Source organism: Aspergillus brasiliensis, assembly GCF_001889945.1.
Source record: "Aspergillus brasiliensis CBS 101740 unplaced genomic scaffold ASPBRscaffold_11, whole genome shotgun sequence".
NCBI lineage: Eukaryota > Fungi > Ascomycota > Eurotiomycetes > Eurotiales > Aspergillaceae > Aspergillus > Aspergillus brasiliensis.
The window spans coordinates 679,492-703,434 of record NW_027137452.1 but is presented as its reverse complement, the minus strand read 5'-3'; the positions used below and the strand labels follow the sequence as shown (position 1 = coordinate 703,434).

Below are 23,943 nucleotides of genomic sequence, written 5' to 3'. Positions count from 1 at the left end.
TGGCTCGTGATGAGAAGAGCATGTGCCTGCATGAAGGTGCACGAGGGGGAGGAATAATGATAGGTGGGAATCCGGAACTCGGTCAATGCGCGGTCCACTTTAATGCAGAAGTAACCACTAAGTTAGGGCACGGATCATGGCTCACCATCCACTAGTTAGACAGCTCGTCTAGTTAGTCGAGACAAAAGCAATGTGAACAAAAGCAAGGTGAACAGAAACAGGACAAGGGTATTCATTTCATATCTCATTCTCATTCTCACCGAATAAACCCATGCTGTCATGTCACCATGTCCATAACCATCATGATAATATTCATCAAGGTTTAAACCTTCAGGAGCTATCATCCACGGTACCGGATCTCTGGTGATTTCATAACCCGATCGCATCGGGGATAAAGGCACGAATCAGACAAGCCGGAAAAGATTTCATCTTCAGGTAACTGACTAGGAAGACTTTCGGATCTTGTCTTGTCTCTGTGTGTGAATTTGTCGGTGTAGCCGGAAGTAAGTCAGACGTACTTTAGCCGGGGAGGGACCCTTGTCTAGTGTAGCTACAAGAATTAAAATCAGTGGGAATGTCGATCATCATCCAACCATGGAGGTACCATGGGTGAAAGCTAAGTATCTTCCTTTGGTACGGAGTATTGATCTGAGTGTCGGGGACCTGAGCATGCATGTTCTGTTCATGTGGATGTAACCAGCAGTAGCATCATCATCATCACCATCATCATAAGAACTGATTAGATTTATTCAGTCCAAGATGATCCCGATCTAGCAATAATATAATTTCTTTATTTCTACTAATTATTAACCTATTTTCTTTTTCTCCTCTGCTACCGTACTACCAAGTGAGGTGCATATTACTAAATCCTTGATTTAATTCAAATCACACCAGGATAACCCAGTCTATAACCCACACTATTATGATACTATTAATTATTCCCGCAGCATTGACACACCACCAACCAATCTCCTCTCCTCCCCGTCCGTGCGTGCATATTCCCACCATAACCAACCCAGCAGAGAAGTACTCTGTAGAGTACGGACCAACTCATGCTCATGCTCATGGCATGGCATGGCATAAAAAGTAAAATACCCGACAAGCTGACAGACCGACCGGGTCAGATCCGCAAACTAGTTAATATTTATTCAGAGCAATGAAGATTAGGTCCCCGAGTATATCTGTGTGTGTGTGTGTGGGCAACTCACCCAGCCACTCATTTGAACCTGTATAACTCATCTGAAAGTGTATAAATTTAGTAATATAACTAAGTATGTACCCATGAACAACGTAAACAACATAATAAGCCATCATAGTAAGAATAAAATTTAAATGCTACAGATAATCCTCATCATCTACAGAAGACACCCGACATAACCGCCCATCCGGATACATGGTCCACTCATCCGAACCCACCGCCGTCTGGGCATAAAACACATCCCGCGGGTCATATTTCTTCTTGATCTGTCGTAGACGGGGATAATTCACTCCGTAGAATGCTTTTTGGAAATTAGGTTGACGGAAGTCTCCCTAATCACTGTCAGTCTTGCTTTACACTCAGATATAGTAGTAGTGGTGGAAGAGAATACCTCATTCATATAAGCCCCCGAATCCGGGGCCAACCGTTCCAACAACGGCAAATACTCATAGGTCATCTTATACTGCTGCACCAGCATATCCTGCCGGGCATCCCACTGCCACGGCGTCGTGAGGGTCGTATCAATTAGTGTATCACGCCACGCAGGCAACACTGCGTTATCCACATCCCCGACTAACGCCTTGGATACATTCAGTCCGACCCCGATGAAGGTGGCTCCGTCCTCGGTGATCTGGCGATACGCGGCCGTCAATGCGGTGTTGTTGTCGCGTACCACCGATCGCGGGATCAGCCAGCCGCCGTACTGTGCCTCTCCGACGGGGATGTTGGGCATCATGCCGTTAAACTCGGCCAGGTAGGTGGGGAATTGCTCGGCGTAGAGGGTGTATATGATGCCCATTTTCTCGAGTCCGTCACGGAAGGGTTGGAGTAGGGAGAGGAGCTCCTCCACGGGGATCCCGGGCCCCGTTAATGGCCCGATGTAGAAGGTCGTGTTGGTGAAGGACCAGATGCTCATGGCGCCGGCGTCGACGATGGTCGGCAGGAGGGAGTGGTAGAGGCTGACGGCGGCGTAGAAGGTATCTTGGGAGATGTTGGCGTTGGTGAACGTGAGGTTGAGTCCTGAGGTGGGCGTGCTGGGATGTACCTTGGAGGTCATGGACCAGACGACCCCGTAAGTGCCGCCACCGCCGCCGCTCAGGGCCCAGTACAGGTCCTTGTATTCGTTGTCGCGGGTCGCGGTGATGAAGCGTCCCGTGCCGTCGATGACCTCCCATTGCAGCACCTGGTCCGCGGCGAGGCCGTACCGTGAGGACAGCGCCGAGTGGCCGCCGCCTTGGGTGTAGCCGCCGGCGATGCCGACGGTCGGACACTCACCGCTGACCACCTGGTAACCCTGGGCGTCGGCGGCGGCCCAGGCTTCGAAGCCCTGGACGCCGGCGCCCAGACGGATGGCCTTGCCGGCGTAGTGGGCGTCGTGGTGGTCGAGGATGTCGATGTGCTTGAGGTGATGGGTCCAGATGCCGAGGGCGCCGGCGCCGGTGGACCGGCCGTTGTAGTCGTGGCCGGTGTTGCGGACGACGACGCGCAGGTTATGCGCCGTGGCGAAGGCCAGCGCCCGCGAGATGTGGACGGGCTGGCTGACGTTCACGGCATAGACGATGTAGTTGCCCAGCGTGCAAGGCTTGGCGATAGGGTGGAAGGGATCGCACGAGCCGTTGGCGAACCAGGGGGCCATGATGGAGGACGACGATTCATAGCTTGACTCGGTTAGTGAGGATGTTTACTTTTGCGAGGACGAGGCTGCGAGTCAGCCTTGAGACCCAAAAAAAAAAAAAAGCTTACTGGATTTCGGGCTCCGTCCATTGTTCATGAAGGTACTTGCACACCCCTGCTTGGTAGGAGGGAGTGTGGCAGGGCGTGCCCAGCGGGATGGTCTGGATTAATCGGCCATCAATGGATTCGTTGAATTGCGTCCATTCCGCTGGGGAGGGCCAGCACTCGTCGCCGGGAAAGCAGCGGCAGGTGGTGTTGGAGGATTGGATGGTCACGGCTGCATTCCCCACGGCCGACAGCAGGGCCACGAGGATAGTTAGGAGAAGACCTGCGAACATGACGGATAGGTGCAGATGGAGGAAATCCAGGATAGGGATGACAGGAATGCCAGCGGGTTTATAAGAGGAGCGTGCCCGGTGATGGAGTGGCAGCCATCGCGTGGCAGGAAGAACCGAAGAAGAATGACCGACGCGCTAATCCAGGGGAAATTGCCGAGCAGCAGCAGCAGCAGCAGCAGTAGCAGTGAGCATCAGCAGTTGCGGAGAATGTTCCATGGTGGAAGCCATTCGTGGATGCGATGCAAGTGGAGCACTGGTCTGAGCGGGTGAGGAGAATCAGACAGACAGGCAGACAGAGACACCCACACTAAATGCCTTAGCGGATACTCCAAGGTGTCTCTGAATGTCTCTCTAGATGAAGCCATACGCATCCACCAGCCAAAAAGGCTTAGGGCTTGCCTATCGCGTGGTGTTTCGTCAGTCTGCCACTAGAAACTCAGTGAATTAGTTAGTTTGCAGACTCAAATCAAGCCATCCTGAGTCAGGATCCATCCCACCTGCAGCTTAAGCTTCTCCCCAGTGCATGCGTGGTTTTTCTGTCTGTCTGATCGTCTCTCCCCCTCGACTCCGTACTCGTGCATCCGATCATCCCGTGCAAATAATTCTAATGGCCTCGTGTCGTGGTGCTAGCGGTCAAGAGAATGGAATAGTCCAGATGCTGACAGACAACTGGACTGCCTAGTCAGTGATAGTCTAGTCCAGCGGTGACTGACGGATGGACCGACGGACGTTCCACCCGGACAAATAATCAGTGCAGGATGTGCTGATCAGCAAGGGGGATGCTTTGGGCAGTCTGTGGTGCGATCGCTGTGCCCGTTGCTACCATGGACAAGGGGATAGTACTCTAGATGTCTGGTTCATTGTGGTTGACTTAGGGTTGCTATCGGACCAGTCTTCTGCACGAGTCAGTTCTCCGATCGCGATATGGCCATACTACATCAGCAGGATCATGAATCATCATATATACGGGGTACCAAGCTAACTATTTACAACTTGGCCTCACCCTTTGCCAGACGCTGCCAATCTTCCTCGCCAAACTCTACGTAACCCTCTGCGCCCGGCGGCAACCAAAACAGCCGGTCGCGATGGCCCTGCACCACCTTCGACCCCAACTTGGCCGGCTCCACGCCCTCCTGACGCAGCGGCCCCTTGTTCTGCTTATGATTATGAATATGCCACGACTGTTCCACGACGCGCAAGAACACCGGCACCGCATACCGGGGGAGCTGTGCACGCGCGAATTTAGCCAGTGCCTGTCCGTCAAACCCGCCCGGTCTGCTGCGGGCCTCGGAACTGAGCAATAAGGCTGCACATCCTGCGCGGCCTTCGTGATGAGGCACACTCACGCCATACACATTGGCTTCTTGGATGCCAGGATACCGACCCAGCACTTGGGCCACTTCCGCGGTTGACCTGCAGCAATTAGTTAGTAATGCTTTTGAATGACAAATAAGCACCATGCAAGGGGAAACATACACATTCTCACTCTTCCACCGAAACGTATCCCCCAGCCGATCGAGAAAATACCACCGTCCATCGCCATCCCGTCTCAACGCATCTCCAGACCGATACCACAAATCCCCTTTCGTCAACACATCCCGCATGAACTTCTTCTTCGTCGCCTTCTCATTCCTCCAATACCCCTGAAACGCCTTCTCATCGGGGACTTTCACCAACATCTCCCCTCCCTCATCATACGCCGCCCGTCGTGCCAGCCCCGTCCGTTCATCCCGCACCGCATCCCCCGTCTCCGCATCCACCACGACCGGCACATACGTATTCCTCAGACTCGCCCGCAGCAATGCCCCATGATGCCCGACCGCCCCCGCCGTAAACGGCCCGGCGTTGAGATTAAACAGCCCAAAGATGCCCTCCGTGCTGTTAAAGAACTCCCCGACCTCCGCCACCCCGAATCGCTCCCGGAACCGCTCCCACACGTCCGGCCGCAGCCCGTTCCCATACATCATGCGCACGCGGTGCTCCCGGTCCTGCGGCGAGGGCGGCGCAGCGAGCAGATACCGCACGACTTCGCCGACGTACACGAAGACAGTGGCCTGCGAGGCCCGGATATCCGGCCAGAAGTTGCGCACGCTGAACCGCGGCGCGATGGCGATGCTGCGCCCGCCGATGATGTTGGTGATCATCGCGATGGCGGACGTCCCGTGGTACAGCGGCATCGCGCTGTACCACCGATCCCCGCCGGGGCCGGACACGTTGGTCATGTTGCTGTTGCGGATGGCCTGGGTGGAATAGAGTCGGGCGGTGGTAAAGGCGCAGCCCTTGGGCAGGCCCGTGGTGCCGGACGTGTAGAGGAGGATGGCGGGCGATTCGCCGGGGACATGGGCAGTCAACTGGCCGTCCATGGGGACGGAGGCCGGAAAGGAGAGTAAATGGTGACTGAAGGCGTCGTCGACAGTGACGAGCTGCATGCCCAGCTCATTCTCGATGGTGGATCTGCGCTCTTCAATGCGAGCCAGACATTCCGGCTCCGGATCCACCAGCAGCAGCTTCGCGCCACTGATGGACAGGCAATGCACCAGTGCATCGCCCGTCAGGTTGTAATTGATCGCGGCCGGGGCGCAGCCAATGCTCCAGAGTCCCAACCAGGCGAACATGAATTCCGCCCGGTTCTGGAGGTAGAACGCCACCAAGTCGCCCTTTTGCACCCCCTTCGACAGGTAGAAGTGGCCGTAGCGGCATGCGGCGCCGAGGGCTTCTCTGTAGGTGTAGGACTGCTCGCGCGTCCAGAGACATACCATATCGGGGTATTGGGATGCGGTCGCTGCGAAGACGGGCCACAGGCTGAGTTGACCCTGCGCGGTGGCTTTTTCTGTCTCCCGGAGGGAACGCCGTACGGCTAGCATGCTGGTCACATCTTTGCTGAGGTGGAATTTGGCATCGAGGTAGGCGGTTAGAGCGAGAGCCGCGGCCGCTGTTGATGTTGCTGCTATCCCAAGGAAATGTTAGCGCTGTGAGACATGACGTATATAGTAGTATAGTATATGTTCAGGATTGGGGAAACCACCTAACGCCATAGTCAAGCCGATTGCCAGATATATCCCTCAAAATGCTGTGTGAGGGAGAAACAAGATGCTAGACAGGAAATAGTAAATTGTTTAATTGTCAAGACATGAGGGGAAGCAAAGGGAGTGAATAGAGAGGGATAGAGTTCATTGCCGACCATATCCTCGGTCCAGAGCCTTAGTATAATAGCTATGTGTGGTCTACCTCCGCATCCGCACATCAAATCATGCAGGGCGCGGAGCAAATCACCGGTCGTCCCATTTCCCAAGGGTTAATGTGCAGCGGGGTTGCGGTCAGTTCTCTCTGGTTCAACCTCGGGTCAATCCCTTGGCCTACAGCATACAGATTGCTTTTTTGGGGGGGAGTAAAAGGGGGCAAGGCAAATGTTTGGAACCGAGTGGGTCAACGGAGGAGCTTCAATCTTTAGGGATGGATGGATGGATGGATCCATAATTTCTGCGAGGTTCAACGTTGCGGGTTCCCACCAGACTCTTCTGCCGGTGATGACCCAGTGTTTTGCCCCAACGGATCGGTTATTTACTGATTTGATCCATGCTACACGTGTGTTGGTATTCTTTGGTTTCTAGATGGTTATCTAGCTAGTGGCTATCTACCATGGAATTGTGACTATTTGTGGCTAGGTGGGGCGGAGATCGGAGGGAATCATAGTGACAGATCATCCAGGGCTTTTTCAAGTCGGTGTGATGCATGCAAGGGGAGTGCTACATTGTGATATATACTTTCCTCGGTGAAAACATGGTTGACTCAGGTTTGCCGTGCGGAAGTCTGAGCCGCTGATTGTCTAGACGAAGCTGTAAACAAGGCTTGCACTGATGTACGTAGATTCTAGGCAACATCTCGAATCTCTCTCCCCGGGATCAATCGCGCATGCACTCCTCTTTCATCCGGGTGATGCTCTTTCCACGTCCAGGCTTCATCCTTTTCGCGTCCGTTCGACACCCCGTGCAACACGTTGACCACGTATTTGCCGATCGTCGGCAGGAACTTGTAGCAGTGGAATGACCCCCCTACGGCGAAATAAAGATTCGACAGTCGGTCGTCGGGATGGCGGGTGATGAGCGGATGTTGGCTGGGCGAGATGGCATCCCAGCAGAGACGCCAGTAGTCGGGGCGGGGATGGTCCTGGAGAAACTGTGGCAGACGGGGTCGAATGGCATGCAGATGGTCTTCCTGCAGGGCTTCAGGCACATGAACTTGGTCCGCTAGTGGCACCGAGATCTCGTGCCCGGATGCAGTGCGGATGGTGTTCCTGAACGAAGCGGCGGTGGTGAACTTGAGGATTCCCTCGGCCGTCGGAGGGATGACCTCGCCTGGGGGCGTCAGCTTGGCCATCTGGAGCCCGGATTCACCCACCTTGTCCTCCGTAGACAAAGACCGGCAGTTGGGAGTAGCGGGATTTCTCCTCCGACGAGAGTTGAAAATGCGAGACAGTTACTCCCGCTGCTGATACCTGCTGCTCTACTCGGTCCGACTCTGGCAGGTCCAGGTCATCCTCTACCGAGGACATGAGCTGACTTGTCCATGCACCCGTTGCTAGCAAGACTTTTCGAGCATGGTAGATAGTGCCGTCTGCTGTTTTGATACCAGTGACTCCCTTCTCATCATGAACGATCCGGCGTGCCTCCCCGACCTCATACCGGACCCCCAGCTTGATCGCCTCCTGGGCCATGAGCTGCAATGCCTTTCCTGCATCCGCCCAGCCGGCGGAGGTATTATAGTAATAGGAGTCGAACGGGGAGCAGTCCGTCTGCTGGAGCAGTCCCCCCCAAGCGTGGCGGACCTTCTCCTCGGACCATTCCTGGATGACGTCGGGGCGACCATAATCGCGGAAGTTCTTCCTTATCAATGCGGGGGCCTCGCTATCTTTCTCCTCCATGGCGATCCATCCCGAGGGGTGATAGACTTGTGCTTCTTGAAAGAACGGCAGTGACTTCCATGCCTCGATGGCCTCAAATCCCAAAGCCACGTAGAGAGGGTTGGTGTAGTCAGCGCGAATGATCTTGTTGATATCGGTAGATGCCGCGGGGGTGGATGGTGGGGGCGCACGATCTAACAGGACGATCTGTGCCGGTCGCTCGAGCTGTAGAGCCAGATGGTAGGCTGTGCTGACACCGAAGATGCCAGCACCCACGATCAGAATATCTGGGAGGTCCGTGGAGGCATCCATCGGGGTGGGAGGTAGAATCTGAGTGGTGGTGATGATGGCAGAAGATGGTTGACTGACCAAGTTGCTGGATGACCACGTGCGGGGAAGAGGAGGAGACGGACGAAGATAAAAGCAGTTCATTTCATGGATTTCACTGGCAAACACCAAGCAGGAAAAGAAAGTGTTATCAATCCAACTGAACTAACCAACCAACCGGGATTTCCCTCGTCACGCGCCGGATGTGTCCTCGGAGTCTTCCGCTTTTGCGCGCTGAAGCCATCATGGCATAAGCATGAGTCCATCCATTGCAACTCTACCATCTCATCTCATCTTCTTTCCAGTTCCCGCCTTCTTCTCATCGTCGTCATCCTGCAACTGCTTCTCCCCCGACTCCATCCCGAAGTTGTGCTCATGCTCCATCCCTGCATATCCATCGGGCCTTGAAGCTTAGCTAGCAAGTTAGCGATCAGGTACGAGTTGCCGCATCGGTGCTGCCCCTCTGCTGTCGTGGCGCCCCTTCACGTCCCTTCATTCACTGCCATTCACTGCTCTCGGCGGTGTTGGTGCTGTTTGTGAACTTCGTCTGCACTGTCTGTACCTTCATTCTCTCCCCTGCCTCTTCTTCTGACCCGCCGACTAAGCACCTGTGAACGACTAAGCACCCCGCCGGCGTCATGGCTTCCTCACATTATCGGTTGACTGACATTCTGAAAGTTCACCCTGCAGCTGATCACCACTGTCTCGGGATCTCCCACTCCTACAACCGTCGTTGCAACAATCTGATCGGTTATCCGAAGCGTCGGGAAGCGCTCGACCTATTCGACCAGGGCTCTTGCATCTTCTCAGCTACGGCTTCCATTTCCGCGGTCGACCCGATTCTCATCGATATTGCCACTCTCCTTCTCTGCCCCAGCCAGCACCGATACCAGTTCTTGACCCTGGTCGACCAGTGGGAGGCGAAACTGCTGCGGCATCTCTCGGAGCAGCGGTCGGTCGCGCCCACCGCAGCCATGTCCAACAGCTACATTCACATGCCCCCCAACCCCACCATCATGGGCACGGGGAGTGGCATTGCCGTCACCAACCTGCCGACCACCCAGCATGGGCCCAGCTCAGCGAACAGAATCACCATCCAGCATGGCACGGTCGGGATGGGGGCGAGCCATCACCACCAGGCGCAGCACCCCAGACCCCGAGTTGAGATTGTCCGTCCCGCGGGTGACACCATTGCTGCTGCCACTTTGATTCCAGCTTCAGCTTCAGCTTCCAGTAGCGCTTCTCCGTCACCGCATGCCCATTCTGCGCTCCATAACCGTCCCCACACCCCGGCGGTCCAACCCATAAGTAGCACCTTGATCGCTCCGGGTCATGCTCATCCCGCCCATCAGACCATCCCGAGACCGATTATCTCTGCACCAACCACTTTACCGATGTACTGCGACTCGCCTACCTCCCCTAAGCCGCAGCGGGTCAAGCCGCGCCCGGTGGATGGTGACTGCGGGATCTGTCTTCTCCCTTATCTGGATGAGAGTATGCGCTGCGACATGTCCGACGATGGGCGAACTGAGGATGATGAGGAGGATGAGGAGGATGACGCCTGGGAGGAAATGGATGGTAGTTTTTACCTTCCCTTACCTCTCCCATACATGGAGCTAACACTGAGTAGACGAAGATCTGGCCGGTCCGGACTACGATCACGGCCTGTTGGTCTGGTGCCGGGGATTCTGCGGGACCAACTACCACCGGGCGTGCTTGGAGCAGTGGCTGGATACCTTTGACACCTTGGAGCCCACCTGCCCGACCTGCCGCAACTACTGGATTCACTAGGCTGGGAGAAACTAGGGAGGAATGCATAAAGGGAGTTGTTATTTTTTGTAACTGGATGATATCCAACGGAAACTCTACACTATTCACGACTTACGGAGTTAACCTGGGAGGAGGAATATGGCTATGGAGTTACAGGATGGTTTACAGATGAGCAGATGATCAGAATATGTTCTCAATGCAGCTAATACTATGTACAGCACAAGATGCTTCCACCATGATATATAAGGTAAAGCAAGTATCTTGCGACTAAAGCCTAGCTACCCGCTTCTCACTCTCCCGCCCATTCAACCAGTCTAAAATCGTCTCCACGAGACCATCAATCTCTTCGACCGTATTCCCCGCATGCAAACACACCCGCACCCGCTCTTTACCCTCCGGCACCGTAGGCGACATGATCGGATGCACCACGAAGCCCTTTCGCTGACAGGCCGCCGCCAGCTGACGCGGCACCGGACTCCGCAGGGAGAAGATAGGCGAGCGCGGGAAATGGTCCACCTCGAAGATCGCGGGATCCCATGATCCCAGACTGTCCAGTCGACTGCCTAGGTATTGGATGAGATGTTGCAGGTTTCGTTGGAGCTGATACATTATTAGCTATACATTCTGAATAGAGGATAATAGGGGGGAAATGATATACCTCTTCTGTCTCCCCTTCAGAGAGCAACTCATACGCCGTACGAATCGACGCCAGGAACGGGAACCCTAATGCAGTGGTGTAGATGAGACTGCGGGCATAGTTGATGAGATATTCTCGGGTATCTGGGCAGCAGAGGACGATTGCTAAATTGGTCAGTACACCCCCTGGGTATCTAACCGAAGGGATTGAAGAGGAAGAAAGTAACTTACCCCCATGACTAGCCAACGCCTTCCCAAACGTATGCACCCTTATAAACATCTTCTCCTCAAGGCCCAACTCCTGCACGACACCCGCACCCCTAGGGCCAAACGCCCCAGTGGCATGGGCTTCATCCACGATGAAGTACACATTTCCAGCAGAAGCAGTCCCATTAGAAGAAGGAGCCGGAGGCAATACTCTCTCCACAACATCGACAAACTCCCTAATGGGAGCAATATCCCCATCCATACTATAAATCGACTCAATCACCACAAACACATTCCTCTCCCCCTTTCTCACCATCTCATCACTCTCCACTTCCCTCTTCAACACCTCCTCCAAACTTTCGGGACAACTATGCTTGAACGGAATCTTCTTCCCCGCCCGGGATAACCTCATCCCCTCATGCGCACTCGCATGAATATACTCATCATGAATGATAACATCCCCCGGCTGGGGAATACATGACAACACGCCTACATTTGCATCGAAGCCGGAGTTGAACAGCAGTCCGCTGGGGGCGTTGTGGAAGTCTGCGATGAAGTCTTCGAGGGCTTCCGCGTAAGGAGAGTTTCCTGTTAGGAGACGGGATCCGCCGCTGGCGAAGGGGTAGAAGGGAGGTGCTTGGTGGAGGTGGGAGGTGTAGCGGGTGCGGAAGAGGGGGGAGGTGCTGAGGGAGAGGAAGTCGTTGGAGGAGAAGTCTGTTGAGGATTCGGGGATCAGGGTTAGGCGCCGGAGGGATTGTTTGGATTTGCGCCGGTGGAGGGCGGCGCGGAGGGAGGTGTGCAGGGTCATTGAATCTATGTGTATGTATATGAGAGGGGAGAGGGTGCTAGTAAGGGCAATTGAGTATTATTGCTGATTGTAGAGAAGGAATTGAAGAAGAATCAATAAACATAGTATCAAGGAGATTTAATTAAGACACTAGATAGCTAGATATACAGATTACAGAGAACTAATGAACGTGAAAATCCGGCCAGATCTCCGCCTGCACTGCCAGGCACCTAGCAAACTGAACTAACTACTAGTTTCCATCACACCGGAAAGGCGTGGAGAGACAGAGGGGATTTTCACGCCAACTGCCAACTGTTCCTGATGATTACCGAGTGGAGCAGGGCTGACACGGAGTCAATTGGATTAGATACCAACTAGTTAGGTGGGAAATCTCCGTAAATGACGGGATGGAAAATGGAACCAGGTTTGGTTCATTGGGTTCAGGGTTGGTTGGTTTCCTGAGATTTTTCCATTGGGTTTCTGGTGGCTCTTCTAGCGTTATGGGGCTTGAGAAAAAAAGGATGATACGGACCTCGGGACGGAAGGCAGATGCAAACCAACTCGGCATTAAGATAGCATAACATAACAGAAATTGGTACCCCGTTCGGGGTGGATCATGGATATGTTGTGGACTAACTGTTGGGGGGAGATCAAGGATTCAACCGGTGGGGATAACTAACCAGTTAGTTCGTTAGTACTCCGTGAGATTAGTAGTTGACTTGCCAATTGCCATATTATTTTATTGAGAATGGCTGGATGCCTGATGAATTAGTGGCACGCTGCCTGAGTGCCTCATTGATTGCCTCGGCTACTAATTTCCCGCCTTGCATATCCGCTGTCATTCGTCATTCCATCCCTCTTTATTATAATGATAGCCCTTATCTGGGAAACCAAGGGCAAGTGACTTTCTCTACAGTGATATACTTGGTATAAGATCAAGTACCACTTCTTAACCCTGCCTCCTTCCTTATTATTATCCTCCTCCTATAATTTCCTCCTGGTTGCCTCAATTCTTCTCCATGCCCCCCGTCGGTGCCGCCCTTTGGCGTTCCCTACGCGCCCACCAGGTCTATGGTGCCAACACCGACGTCGGCAAGACCATTGTATCCACCGTGCTCTGCAACGCCATCACCCGTCTCAACTCGCAGTCTCCGGCTGCATTTCTGAAACCTGTATCAACGGGTCCGTTGGATGATGCAGATGACCGGTAAGATTATATGCATAAGGCCATCCCCGACAATCCCCAATGTTTCAGGACCCCGCGCTCACTCGCCTAGACACATCCGGCGTTACGCCCCGGGCACGCTGACCAAGTGTTTGTACCAATTCGACGAGCCTGTCAGCCCACACATTGCGGCGAAGCAGAAGCAGCTGACGGTATATCCTCGATCCTGGTGCAAGGTGCCAACAGTCGAGAAAATGTATGTGCTGACGCAGACAGATCCCGCGGGACGATGATATCATCGCTTCCGTCCACCAGACCCTCTCCGACTGGGCAGCGCAAGGCATTGATTTCGCCCTCGTCGAAACCGCCGGCGGCGTGCACTCGCCCGGCCCCAATGGCAATTCGCAGGCCGATTTGTATCGGCCGTTACGGCTGCCGATTGTGCTGATTGCGGACTCTCGCTTGGGCGGCATCTCGTCCTCCATCTCCGCATATGAGTCGTTATTACTGCGCGGGTATGATGTGAATTCGGTGCTGCTGTTCCAGGATGATTATTACCAGAACCATGAGTATCTTCAAACCTACTTCCAGAAGAAGAGTATCCCCCTGGTGCCGCTGCCGCAGCCCCCGGCGCGACCGCCCTCGCAGGATGCGGATGCCTTGGCCCGCGATGAGGAGGCCATGGCTGGCTACTACGAGCGTGTGGCGCGGGGGACCGATGTAGCTGGGTTGTTGGAGGAAATGACAGCGAAAAATGAAGCTAGAATTGAGCGACTGGAGGCCATGTCCGGTCGGGCTCACGAGACCATTTGGTATCCGTTCACGCAGCACCACGGGATGGCGCCCAAGGATATTACGGTGATTGATTCTGCGTACGATGATTTCTTCCAGACCTACAATCCCGCGAAGCCCTCACAAGATGGTAGACTGCGCGCGACGTTCGATGGCTCCGCCTCGTGGTGGACGCAAGGACTGGGCCACGGCAACCCCGATCTGGCCCTGTCGGCGGCGTACGCGGCGGGCCGCTACGGGCATGTCATGTTCCCCGGGAATATCCACGAGCCGGCGCTGACTCTGGCGGAGACGCTGCTGGAGACGGTCGGGAACCCGCGTCTGCAGAAAGTCTTCTACAGCGATAATGGCAGCACCGGCATGGAGGTGGCGATTAAGATGGGTCTTCGGGCGGCCTGTGACCGGTACGGCTGGGATGCGAGCCAGGAGCAGATTAGCATCCTCGGCCTCAAGGGCAGCTATCACGGGGATACGATCGGCGTGATGGACTGCTCGGAGCCGTCTACGTTCAATAAGAAGGTGGAGTGGTACCGGGGTCGGGGCTACTGGTTCGATTACCCCCAGGTGCACATGTCGCAGGGCGTGTGGAAGGTCCAAATCCCCGAGCACCTGCGGTCGGCCTTGGGCGCCGACCTGGAGTACTCGTCGTTGGATGCAGTGTTCGATCTGGAGTCGCGGGTCGCCTCGGAGGTCGGACAGCGCTACCAAGAGTACATCCGGGAGACGATCGCAGCGCTGGTGCAGCAGCAGGGAATGAAATTTGGCTCGCTGATCATGGAGCCGGTGATCTTGGGAGCGGGCGGCATGCTGTTCTGGTGAGTTGACTCTGTTGCAACCAGACACTAGGTACTTAGTAGTATACACGCCATACTAACCAAAATAGTGACCCCCTCTTCCAGCGATGCTTGGCTGAGGTGGTGCGTGGGCACCCGGAGCTCTTTGCCCCTGGCGCCACTGCAGGCGCGACGGGATCGTCGTGGTCGGGACTCCCAATCATCTTCGACGAGGTGTTCACCGGGCTGTACCGGCTGGGACAGCGATCGTCGGCCGCCTTCCTGGGCGTGGAGGCCGACATCGCGGTGAATGCGAAGCTGCTGACGGGCGGGCTGGTGCCGCTATGCACGACGCTGGCCAGCAACGAGGTGTTCCAGGCGTTTTCAAGCCCACAGAAGAGCGATGCCCTGCTGCACGGGCACAGCTACACGGCGCACGCGGTTGGGTGCCAAGTCGCAGTGGACTCCCTGCGCACGATGAAGCAGCTGGAACGCAGTGGGGCGTGGGACAAGTACCGGCGGGATTGGCAGCCGGCGGCGACGCCAATCCCCTCTGCGCACCGGGCGCGACCCGAGGTCTGGAGCGTCTGGTCGCACGGGTTGGTCGGGGAGTTGTCCCATGCGCCGGGTGTGGAAGGGTTATTTGCCTTGGGAACGGTGTTGAGTATTGCCCTGAAGGATACGCAGGGCGGAGGTACGTGACTTTTTCGTATTCCATTGGCCGAAAATAGCCGCTAATCGGGTGCTTCGTAGGATACACGTCGACGGCGGCGCAAGGACTGCAGCAGCGGCTGGCCGCGGGTGGGGAGCATTTTGCCGTGCATTCACGTGTGCTAGGCAATGTGCTGTACCTGATGGCCAGTGTCACTTCCACCCCGGATGCATTGCGGGAGATTGAGGAAGTGCTGCGGGCGGCCTTGTTGGAGTGAGAAGATTCGATTCTTCCGACGGATAAGATTATTACCTGGATGATTACATGATACGAGGATTACGATAATCACAGATACGGAGTAGAAGACGAGTAGAGTAGTTTGTGTAGGATGACATGACATTGTGATTGGCATACTCTGTCAAAATGAATTAAGTTTTTCCCCTGGGATATTTAGGATTCTTCCCATGCTCATTGCTTAACAATTGCGTCTTCACCGACGGGCCGAACAGAGCCAGACAGTTTGGCCGTGACCAGCCAATCAGCGGGCAGGTGTTCCGGGTTGCTGCATCAGGGCTCCTTTGGTCCGTAGCAGAGTGGATCTCCATCGTCATAACTTTGCACGATAATTAACTGAGGAAGTAACTGAGTGAGTGAGGAGTGAGTAACTCTGTGTCTGTCTGTGTGGGATGTTCCCAGCAAAGCATATGCAGCCAAGCCAACATTCCAAGGCCAGTTCTCTCCGATAATCATCTCTTTGCCTAATGTTATCTCGAATCCAAGTTGATCCATCAAGTGAACCAATTCATCTCACCGAACAGGATAATCAACACAACCATTCTTGAATTATCCACCACGAAAGACTGCTGATCTGGTGGCCCCGCGTTGAATCCTAACCACCCGGTTGGGGTCAACAAGCACCGCCCACCCGCAACAAACATCATGCTTAATTCCATTCGATCGGCGCTGACTGGCTGGAGCCGATTGTGCTTCTAGTCTCTACACTAATTTCAGTCCGGTTGTGTGAGACACTGAGATGATCGTGTTGCGGTGGTGCCCCTCTTTCTCCCGAGGTATTAGCAGCTTAGCACTTAGCAGTATGGAGTAGTTAGTTTACTAGTTGCTTAAGTCGTAGTGTGTAGCCTGGAACAGTCACTCTCTGTCATTGTCAACAATCATCTCCCCTCCCCTCTCTCCATCTTCCCCAGTTCATCTATTCCTATTCCCTTGATCTCACTACACTACCACCTATCTCTCTCTACCCATATATCTCTCTACACATCAACACAGAAAATATACAAACAGAGATACAATGTCTCTCCGTACCCTCCCCGGGGTCCTCCTCCGCCGTAACTACGGCACCGTGCAATCCGCCTCCCCCAGTGCCGCCGCCATTGCCAGCCGCATCCCACCTGCGCTGCGTGAAGCCACCGCTGCCACCGCACCACGCACCAACTGGACTCGGGAAGAGATTCAACAGATTTACGAGACGCCCTTGAACCAGCTCACCTATGCCGCTGTATGCCTCCCCTCTACCCCAAAATAACCCACCGATCAATAATAACCCACCGATCCATATACTAATGTTGAGGAATCAATAGGCAGCAGTCCACCGCCGCTTCCACGACCCCAGCGCCATCCAAATGTGCACGTTGATGAACATCAAAACCGGCGGCTGCAGCGAAGACTGCTCCTACTGCGCCCAATCGTCCCGATACCAAACCGGTCTCAAAGCCACCAAGATGTCCCCCGTCGACGAAGTCCTCACAGCCGCCCGCACGGCCAAAGCCAACGGCAGCACCCGATTCTGCATGGGCGCCGCCTGGCGTGACATGCGCGGCCGCAAGACCAGTCTCAAGAACATCAAAGCCATGGTCTCGGGGGTGCGGGGCATGGGGATGGAAGTGTGTGTGACGCTGGGTATGATCGACGAAGCCCAAGCCAAGGAACTCAAAGACGCTGGACTCACCGCGTATAACCATAACCTCGATACCTCCCGGGAATTTTACCCGGAGATTATCACCACGAGATCGTATGATGAGCGGTTGAAGACGTTGGCGAATGTGCGGGACGCTGGGATTAATGTCTGCTCCGGGGGGATTTTGGGGCTGGGGGAGAAGGATGAGGATCGCGTGGGCTTGATTTATACCATGTCCGGGTTGGAGAAGCATCCCGAGAGTTTTCCTGTGAATGCCCTGGTGCCGATTCCGGGTACGCCCCTGGGCGAGAGGAAGATGATTTCGTTTGATAAGATTCTGAGGACCGTGGCGACGGCGAGAGTGGTCATGCCCGCGACGATTGTGAGACTGGCTGCGGGCAGAATTTCCCTCAGTGAGGAGCAGCAGGTGGCGTGTTTCATGGCGGGTGCTAATGCGGTTTTCACCGGTGAGAAGATGCTGACCACGGATTGTAATGGCTGGGATGAGGATCGGGCGATGTTTGAGAAGTGGGGATTTTATCCCATGAAGAGCTTTGAGGGAGAGCATGTCAAGGAGGATGCCAAGGTGCAGGAGGTCGAGACTGCGCAGGCCGCGGTTAGTGCTTAGGAGATGAATTAGATGAATTGATGATTATATTTTACTCTCGTATACTTTGTAGAAACATGCACTTGCTGTTTAGATACTATCCAAAAAACATGACTAATTTTTCATGAAAAGCTATACACATCAAATCAATAGCATACATAATATTGAAAACCTTGAAATCTATTCAGAATATTCTCTGCTCGCTCAGCAAGCCTTGACCGAGTCCGAACTTGCTCCTGTGTCAATTAGATTCCAGTGTAGGAGAAGTATGACAGAACATATGACCGTAGCATCACGTACTGCATATCGCAGGCTTCAGAAGCCGATGCGAATGCCTATGCAGTCAGGTATCAATCATATCCCAATTTCTAGTGCAAGTACACAGCACCGTAACATCAAGAATATCCATCTTACTAGCCAAACCAACGCCCGAATATCGTCGTCGTCGTCACTGGACTTTAGAGCTGTCATTTGCATAAGTCCCAGGTATTTGAGAACACAAAAGTGCGATACTAGTAGCAGTTGCCTTCTCATATAACCCAGCCCGCAATAGCCAAGACGAGAGATATTCCAGTCAACCATATGGCTAGCAGGACTCGCGTGTCTTCTTCGTTATCAAATGGGCTAACCGTCTCGTGAACAAATTTCACCACACAACAACCTGCAACCTTTGCACTTCTTTTCCACCAACCGCCTATATAGGAAGCATTGCCTGATGATATGCCAGATTTCGAAAGCGAATAGACTACTCCCCATGGAATATCTTGTGCTCTTTGGCCACTATCGCTACCGCAATCAAACGTGGAGGTGCCACAATGCATATGCAGTGCTTTCGTCGAGGCAGAACAACAGATGAATATCTTTTATATAGCCCGTCGAACCCTGTGAAGAACCCTTGGACTAATGCTCTCCTATGAGACCAGCGGGTGGGCAGATTTCGCACGGCGATAAGTCATCGTCCGCTATCTTTTTTTCATGTGTATCGCCGACCTCCGCCTAGGGAAGATGTTCCTTGCATCTTGGGGTAATTTGTGTTTTTTGATAGGGCCGAGGCACTAGATATGGAGTAGAAAGATCACCCTGTAAAATATCGAGCGATCCACCGGGATTTGTACCCCTTCTATTACTGTCTCCCAATGCATCTGCCAGAGTCGCGTCGTAAAAGGTAATCTGTCCCCGGGGCTCCGCCTTATGGGTACTTGCTTTGTCGTTGGGTTGATCTCTTGGATGACTGATTTGGCCATAGGAACAATCTGGGCAATACCAATTGTTGAGCTTCTGCCAGTCTATTTCCCCAGAAACACCACGTGTCATCTGTGTGCACCTCTGCATCTGTGATAGTATTATACCCCTGTCTTGTTTCCACTGTCGTTCGACGGGTGGCCATAACCTTGACGGAGTCATGATGATGGAGGATGACAAGGTAAGTAGGTTACTACCGTGATTATGCTTTGCTAGACATGAAGAGCACAGCGTCAAGTCGAGATAAGTGTAGTTGCTTGATTATTTACCCAGTGAGGGAAGAGAATAGCTGCAAGGTAAATTATCCTGTCATGATCAATAGGCATTTGCCAGTAGTGCTGCAATTACCAAGAAGCACGCACCAAGTGACTGGCGATGGTGACGCTCTATGCCTATATATATAGCAAATGATGAACTGATTGTATCATTTAACAAGAATCCAAAATGATAGTCATCATAGTCCAGGGATCCTTCAACGGTTACTGAGTATCTAGCAAGCCCCGTAGCTCAGGGAGCTATATGATCGACTCCCAGTTATCTTCAGTGTTGACATCTTTACCTAAGCACCATAAGCCATGCATGTATGCAAGACTGGCTTTGATTTGCATTTGGCGCGACACAGCAGATTAGGAGAGTTGTATGTGGCGAAGTCCATGCTGCTGTGAGACTGTAACTCTTGAGTAGTTATATACTCAGATATCGAAGGAAATAATGGCAGAACGCCTGGATTAAATATCCGGTTATAGCGTTCTAGTAATACCTCTTTGATTGTTGTTGATGACAATGCCGTTCTGCAGAAGGAAAGTGTGCTTCCTTGCGCTTGTTCGCGAGGCCCACAACAGACCATCCGTATATGCAACGTATTGCCGTTTACGGATGTTGTGTGAAACGTGTGCCAAAGTCTGCTGTCAGCTTTCTCCTCCTGCTTGCCAATGGGCATTTGCATGGGGTGCTTAGATTGATCATAAACCTTGGGAAGGACATGAGTGTGTCGTATAAGGCTTCGACCTACACAGCGGCTATCACCTTCGGCTCAAGACGGCTCTTGATAGAATCTTTGATGTTGGCAGACAGTTCAGCGATGGTTTGTCTATCTCTGACGAATTATCGAGACTGGTGCCACTTGCGCTGTGATGGCAAGAATGAGACTTATCACTCCTGCTGCTTCAGCGAATTCAGTCCAATGAGACATACTATAGACCACAGTGGACGATGATTAGCATGGATGTTCGACGCGGACAGAACCACGATAACGAAGCGACTGGCTTCTTTGTAGACGAGGGATTCATCCTTCGAATATTTTGGCAAAAGACAACATACTCCACGACACATCGGTCTTTCATTGCCGTCTAGGTCTAGTCTTGCTAGTCTTGCGGTTTGGCCAGAATTGCCACGTGGACCAGTATATACCACGGTGATATTCTAGACGTGTCGTGCTATCGATCATCCAGAGAACAGTGAGTTGGTTCGCTAGCACCCGGATAAGGTTATCGAGCCATTAGGAGCTTTATAATCCAGGAGTGTCCGTGTATACCATAGAAGAAAGGCATCATAGTCTTGTTTTCCGCTAATTGTTGAGCAGAGAAGCGAGTTTGCCATTCTGATGAAGTGTGATGATGCTAATACCTCTGTAGCTTTGCGTACCAACTCGAGTGTTTTTGTTTGGATATTTTCTGTTCTTCCTATCCTTCTGGCTACCCGGCACCAACGATTGGTTTCTATTTTGGCTAGGCTACAAGGTTCCTTGACCCAGCCAAGCAGTCTTAGACGGTTCTGCTTCTCAAGACTTTGACATCACCGCTAAAAGGCGCCAGTTACGCTCAGCCCGGACCTATGAAGACCCGAAGTGTGATTGTTGGTTAGAACAGGAATATCTTCATAGCCAATAAACTGCCTGCAGCATACTAGATGCTGTTAACGAAGGGACTAACCTCGATATCAGTGACATCCTATAGTTCCGCTCCTCTCCACGGACGAACATGTTGAGAAAGCAGTTCCTGCAAATCCCATATAGCCAGGAAGACGAATCTACCGTTCTATAGTGTCGGATATGCAAGATTCAGCAGACCAGAGCGTTCACAGGTCTTGCCACTAAATTGTCCAATCATGCAAAGAAAAATGATCGGGGAGAGCAGTAATGCTGGGAGACATTCAGATTCTGCTTTAATTAATTCCTTCGTTTGCCCGGTTTCGATGTTCTGTTGTATCTAGTTGATGAACAGTCCCTTAGAGACTTTGGAGCGAAGGTTAAACGCTAGATCCTTCGGTGATAAAACGGAATTCTTCCTTCTTCCTGCGAAGGAGGTTGTGCATCTCGGATATCTGCTTTGAGACGAGGACATCATTCACAGGGATTGATTCTTTGTGGATAAGTTTGATCTTCCTGCGTCAAAATCGATGAGGAGTGCAATTTCCTTCCTTTGGAGACGATTGATAGCACTCCTTACTCCTGGCCGATAGGCTTGGAAAACCCTTTGTAGCTTATAATGGAACGACGTCAGATGCTCACTACAGCAAGAATATCGCAGTAGCGAAACCCTGCCACTTTTATTGTTTAACAGGAACGGAAGCACAGTGCTATCCTGTAAACCAGACATAGCGAAACACCAGCTGTGCTTGCTGGATCAGAAGGTTGCCGGCTCGACCGAGGAGAGTAATGAAGAAGAGTGATTCATTGTTATGGACGGTCGTTAGGGCTCCTTTCGCTGAAGGTATATATATCTGCTTCGACATTGTGTTCTGGTGTTGTGCATGCCATGTTCCAGCTCATCTAGTCTTCGTTGATGGCTCGTGAGGTTTTGTAATCTTTCAATACCTGGTCCACTCCAGTGTACCCTTCGATCTTCAGCGGATTTGTTTATAGTCGGCTTGCTCCAACACTGAACTTATTATAGTCCATACTGAGGGAGGGGGGAATGAAATAATTAAAGAGAATAATTGGAGGAATCGTTCTAGTTGCAGATATATCGAGATGTCGTCTGAATCGTGCAGAGTATCTGCTTCAGACACTGTCATTTATTTTTTTCAGTAGCACTCCCCATCCACATAAGGTAGTATTAGGGTTAACGATAGATGGCATACCCTGAACCCGTCTGTGGAACGACTGTTCCATACTGGGTCTGCCATGCACTTCGCCCAAGGGACGTGGGACTCTGAACCGAAGGAGTGTATCTGTGAACGGGACTATAGTCCAGAGCATAGAATCTTTGTTGGGTTGATGGTAGAAGATGACTACTAGCAGATAGCATCCAGTATTGGAAAATGGCATGCATAGACTAAGTAGGATTGTCCAATGATGCACTCGCGACCAATGCGTCCATCGGTCGCTTGATTTTGATATACAATATTTAGCCCTATTTTCCGCATAATGACGAAAAGTTGGTATATGTTCTCAATCAGAATAGTAGAATGACGAAGAAGAAAAGGAAGAGAAAGACAGAGAAAGAGGAAATTTATATAGACGACCAAACTGATTCCATTCATCGCACCCACTGCCAAATAGTGAAGCATGATATCAGCATTCATCCTCCCAGTTAATACTCCAGCCCAGTGGCAACCAAGTGTAGGGAATGTTGTAATAATCACAAGCCAGACTTAATTCAATCTACTATTTTTCCTATGAATGTGCTGCATGATGCAGGTATGCCGTGACGTTGAGGGGGATCGGCAAATGCATCGTATGACGATTCCCGATCATGCCATAATCAGGATATCCTCCACTTCCTCCACCCGAAAATAAGGTGATCCCCGGGTAGTCCCCCATCTTATAAATAAACCTTAGTCTAGCCGTCACCGGATCGTGAATCAAAGATCCAGTATCCGCTTGCACTTATCAAACCAATTTAACGAGACCACACGTCAAATCATCGCTACAACATTACCAACTATGAGTCTCTCGGCTTCTCCTTCTGGCTCGCAGCCTTTCATCAAGAGACCTGCTCTGAGCCCGGCATTCAAGAAGCCTAGTCGATGGTGAGTGCGCCTCATTCCTCATATGACGTATTGAATCATAGCTAATAAATGAAGGTATCTCCCGCTCATGGGCGCCATAGCTCTCGGTACATTCCCTGCACCATATGAATCCATTCCCGCCTCTAACCATTAACTGCTAGGCTTCGGAGTCGCCAACTACTATGAAACCCAAGCCCGCCAGTCCCAGTTCAACCGTGAAGAAGAGGAACGCCTGCGAAAGAACCGGGCCCTGATGGATGCCTATGGCGACAAAGAAACCGTACAAGATATCGAACGGGCGCTGGTCTTCTACGACCTTCAGTGACATTCTTGATTGGAGGAAACATTTATTGCATTGCAGGATGGCACAACTTTAGCGTGGGACATGGTTACGGCTTCATGAATAATGGTGCATATGGCGTTTGGGATTCATTTAACTCTCTGGAAGAGACTGGATGAGGATGGGCTATGGTTTCGGGATTATGGAATCAACTGGGGATTAAATTGCTGGTTTAGTTATTTTTGGATTAGCATTGAATGCGAAGCAAGCTGGTTATTGCAGTTATGCTATTCATTTTCTTCATACTGCAAAGGAGTGATGGTGACTCGTGTGATATTGCTATTTTCGTACCTCACCTCTCCTTACCCCATAATCGCTAACCGCCACCGGAAGCGGGGATAGACATTCTGCAGCGCAACCGCCAATCACACACTCACACATACACCCCGCGCTGCATCATGTCGATCGTGATACTCGGATCATACTCGACGGAGCTAGACTACCCCTCAAGCAATTAGCACAGTCCCGTTGGTAGCTGCATCCTCAAGCAGTGGAGGTTACGTGTTTTTGCTGCATACCAGGAGTTCAGGTCCCTACGGAGTAGGCATCTGTGAAATAAGTCTGCTGCCTGCAGCTACACCAAGGGAAGAGAACTCTTATAACTCGTCACACACATATGCAGCCGTGTCACATAGCTACATTTACTCTAGAGTGTTATGCATATCACGG

General features: G+C 52.4%; 8 protein-coding genes across 8 annotated transcripts; 4 read left to right on the top strand and 4 right to left on the bottom strand.

Annotated features, from left to right (window-relative positions):
- Positions 1 to 1,335: 1,335 nt before the first annotated feature.
- ASPBRDRAFT_132567 (FAD-dependent oxidoreductase) lies at positions 1,336 to 3,210 on the bottom strand (the record flags this gene model as incomplete). The annotated part of the gene is made up of 3 exons (XM_067618453.1): positions 1,336 to 1,530; positions 1,590 to 2,856; positions 2,942 to 3,210. 3 exons carry the CDS (start codon positions 3,208 to 3,210, stop codon positions 1,336 to 1,338), a joined length of 1,731 nt encoding a protein of 576 aa, XP_067476311.1.
- Positions 3,211 to 4,151: 941 nt separating this feature from the next.
- On the bottom strand, positions 4,152 to 6,271 carry ASPBRDRAFT_46347 (putative very-long-chain acyl-CoA synthetase family protein (CefD1)). Its single transcript, XM_067625619.1, has 2 exons — positions 4,687 to 6,271; positions 4,152 to 4,623 (listed from the first exon to the last, which is right to left on the bottom strand). The coding sequence occupies exons 1-2, from the start codon at positions 6,072 to 6,074 to the stop codon at positions 4,197 to 4,199; spliced, it is 1,815 nt and encodes a 604-aa protein (XP_067476310.1). The 5' UTR covers positions 6,075 to 6,271; the 3' UTR covers positions 4,152 to 4,196.
- Positions 6,272 to 7,080: 809 nt separating this feature from the next.
- Positions 7,081 to 8,422, bottom strand: ASPBRDRAFT_131737 (NAD(P)/FAD-dependent oxidoreductase; the record flags this gene model as incomplete). The annotated part of the gene is made up of 2 exons (XM_067618363.1): positions 7,081 to 7,565; positions 7,609 to 8,422. 2 exons carry the CDS (start codon positions 8,420 to 8,422, stop codon positions 7,081 to 7,083), a joined length of 1,299 nt encoding a protein of 432 aa, XP_067476309.1.
- A 653-nt stretch (positions 8,423 to 9,075) lies between these two features.
- ASPBRDRAFT_132444 (uncharacterized protein) lies at positions 9,076 to 10,228 on the top strand (the record flags this gene model as incomplete). The annotated part of the gene is made up of 2 exons (XM_067618439.1): positions 9,076 to 10,015; positions 10,065 to 10,228. The coding sequence occupies 2 exons, from the start codon at positions 9,076 to 9,078 to the stop codon at positions 10,226 to 10,228; spliced, it is 1,104 nt and encodes a 367-aa protein (XP_067476308.1).
- Positions 10,229 to 10,326: 98 nt separating this feature from the next.
- ASPBRDRAFT_292647 (aminotransferase class I/II-fold pyridoxal phosphate-dependent enzyme) lies at positions 10,327 to 12,010 on the bottom strand. The gene is made up of 3 exons (XM_067622637.1): positions 11,075 to 12,010; positions 10,866 to 11,008; positions 10,327 to 10,807 (listed from the first exon to the last, which is right to left on the bottom strand). The coding sequence occupies exons 1-3, from the start codon at positions 11,856 to 11,858 to the stop codon at positions 10,475 to 10,477; spliced, it is 1,260 nt and encodes a 419-aa protein (XP_067476307.1). The 5' UTR covers positions 11,859 to 12,010; the 3' UTR covers positions 10,327 to 10,474.
- A 648-nt stretch (positions 12,011 to 12,658) lies between these two features.
- Positions 12,659 to 15,680, top strand: bioDA (adenosylmethionine-8-amino-7-oxononanoate aminotransferase). Its single transcript, XM_067625618.1, has 5 exons — positions 12,659 to 13,044; positions 13,115 to 13,214; positions 13,279 to 14,609; positions 14,678 to 15,261; positions 15,321 to 15,680. The coding sequence occupies exons 1-5, from the start codon at positions 12,857 to 12,859 to the stop codon at positions 15,494 to 15,496; spliced, it is 2,379 nt and encodes a 792-aa protein (XP_067476306.1). The 5' UTR covers positions 12,659 to 12,856; the 3' UTR covers positions 15,497 to 15,680.
- Positions 15,681 to 16,367: 687 nt separating this feature from the next.
- Positions 16,368 to 17,865, top strand: ASPBRDRAFT_67793 (biotin synthase). The gene is made up of 2 exons (XM_067628951.1): positions 16,368 to 16,735; positions 16,818 to 17,865. Exons 1-2 carry the CDS (start codon positions 16,529 to 16,531, stop codon positions 17,760 to 17,762), a joined length of 1,152 nt encoding a protein of 383 aa, XP_067476305.1. The 5' UTR covers positions 16,368 to 16,528; the 3' UTR covers positions 17,763 to 17,865.
- Positions 17,866 to 22,869: 5,004 nt separating this feature from the next.
- Positions 22,870 to 23,530, top strand: ASPBRDRAFT_183501 (uncharacterized protein; the record flags this gene model as incomplete). The annotated part of the gene is made up of 3 exons (XM_067620005.1): positions 22,870 to 22,955; positions 23,010 to 23,041; positions 23,096 to 23,530. 3 exons carry the CDS (start codon positions 22,870 to 22,872, stop codon positions 23,257 to 23,259), a joined length of 282 nt encoding a protein of 93 aa, XP_067476304.1. The 3' UTR covers positions 23,260 to 23,530.
- Between the last annotated feature and the right edge of the window lie 413 nt (positions 23,531 to 23,943).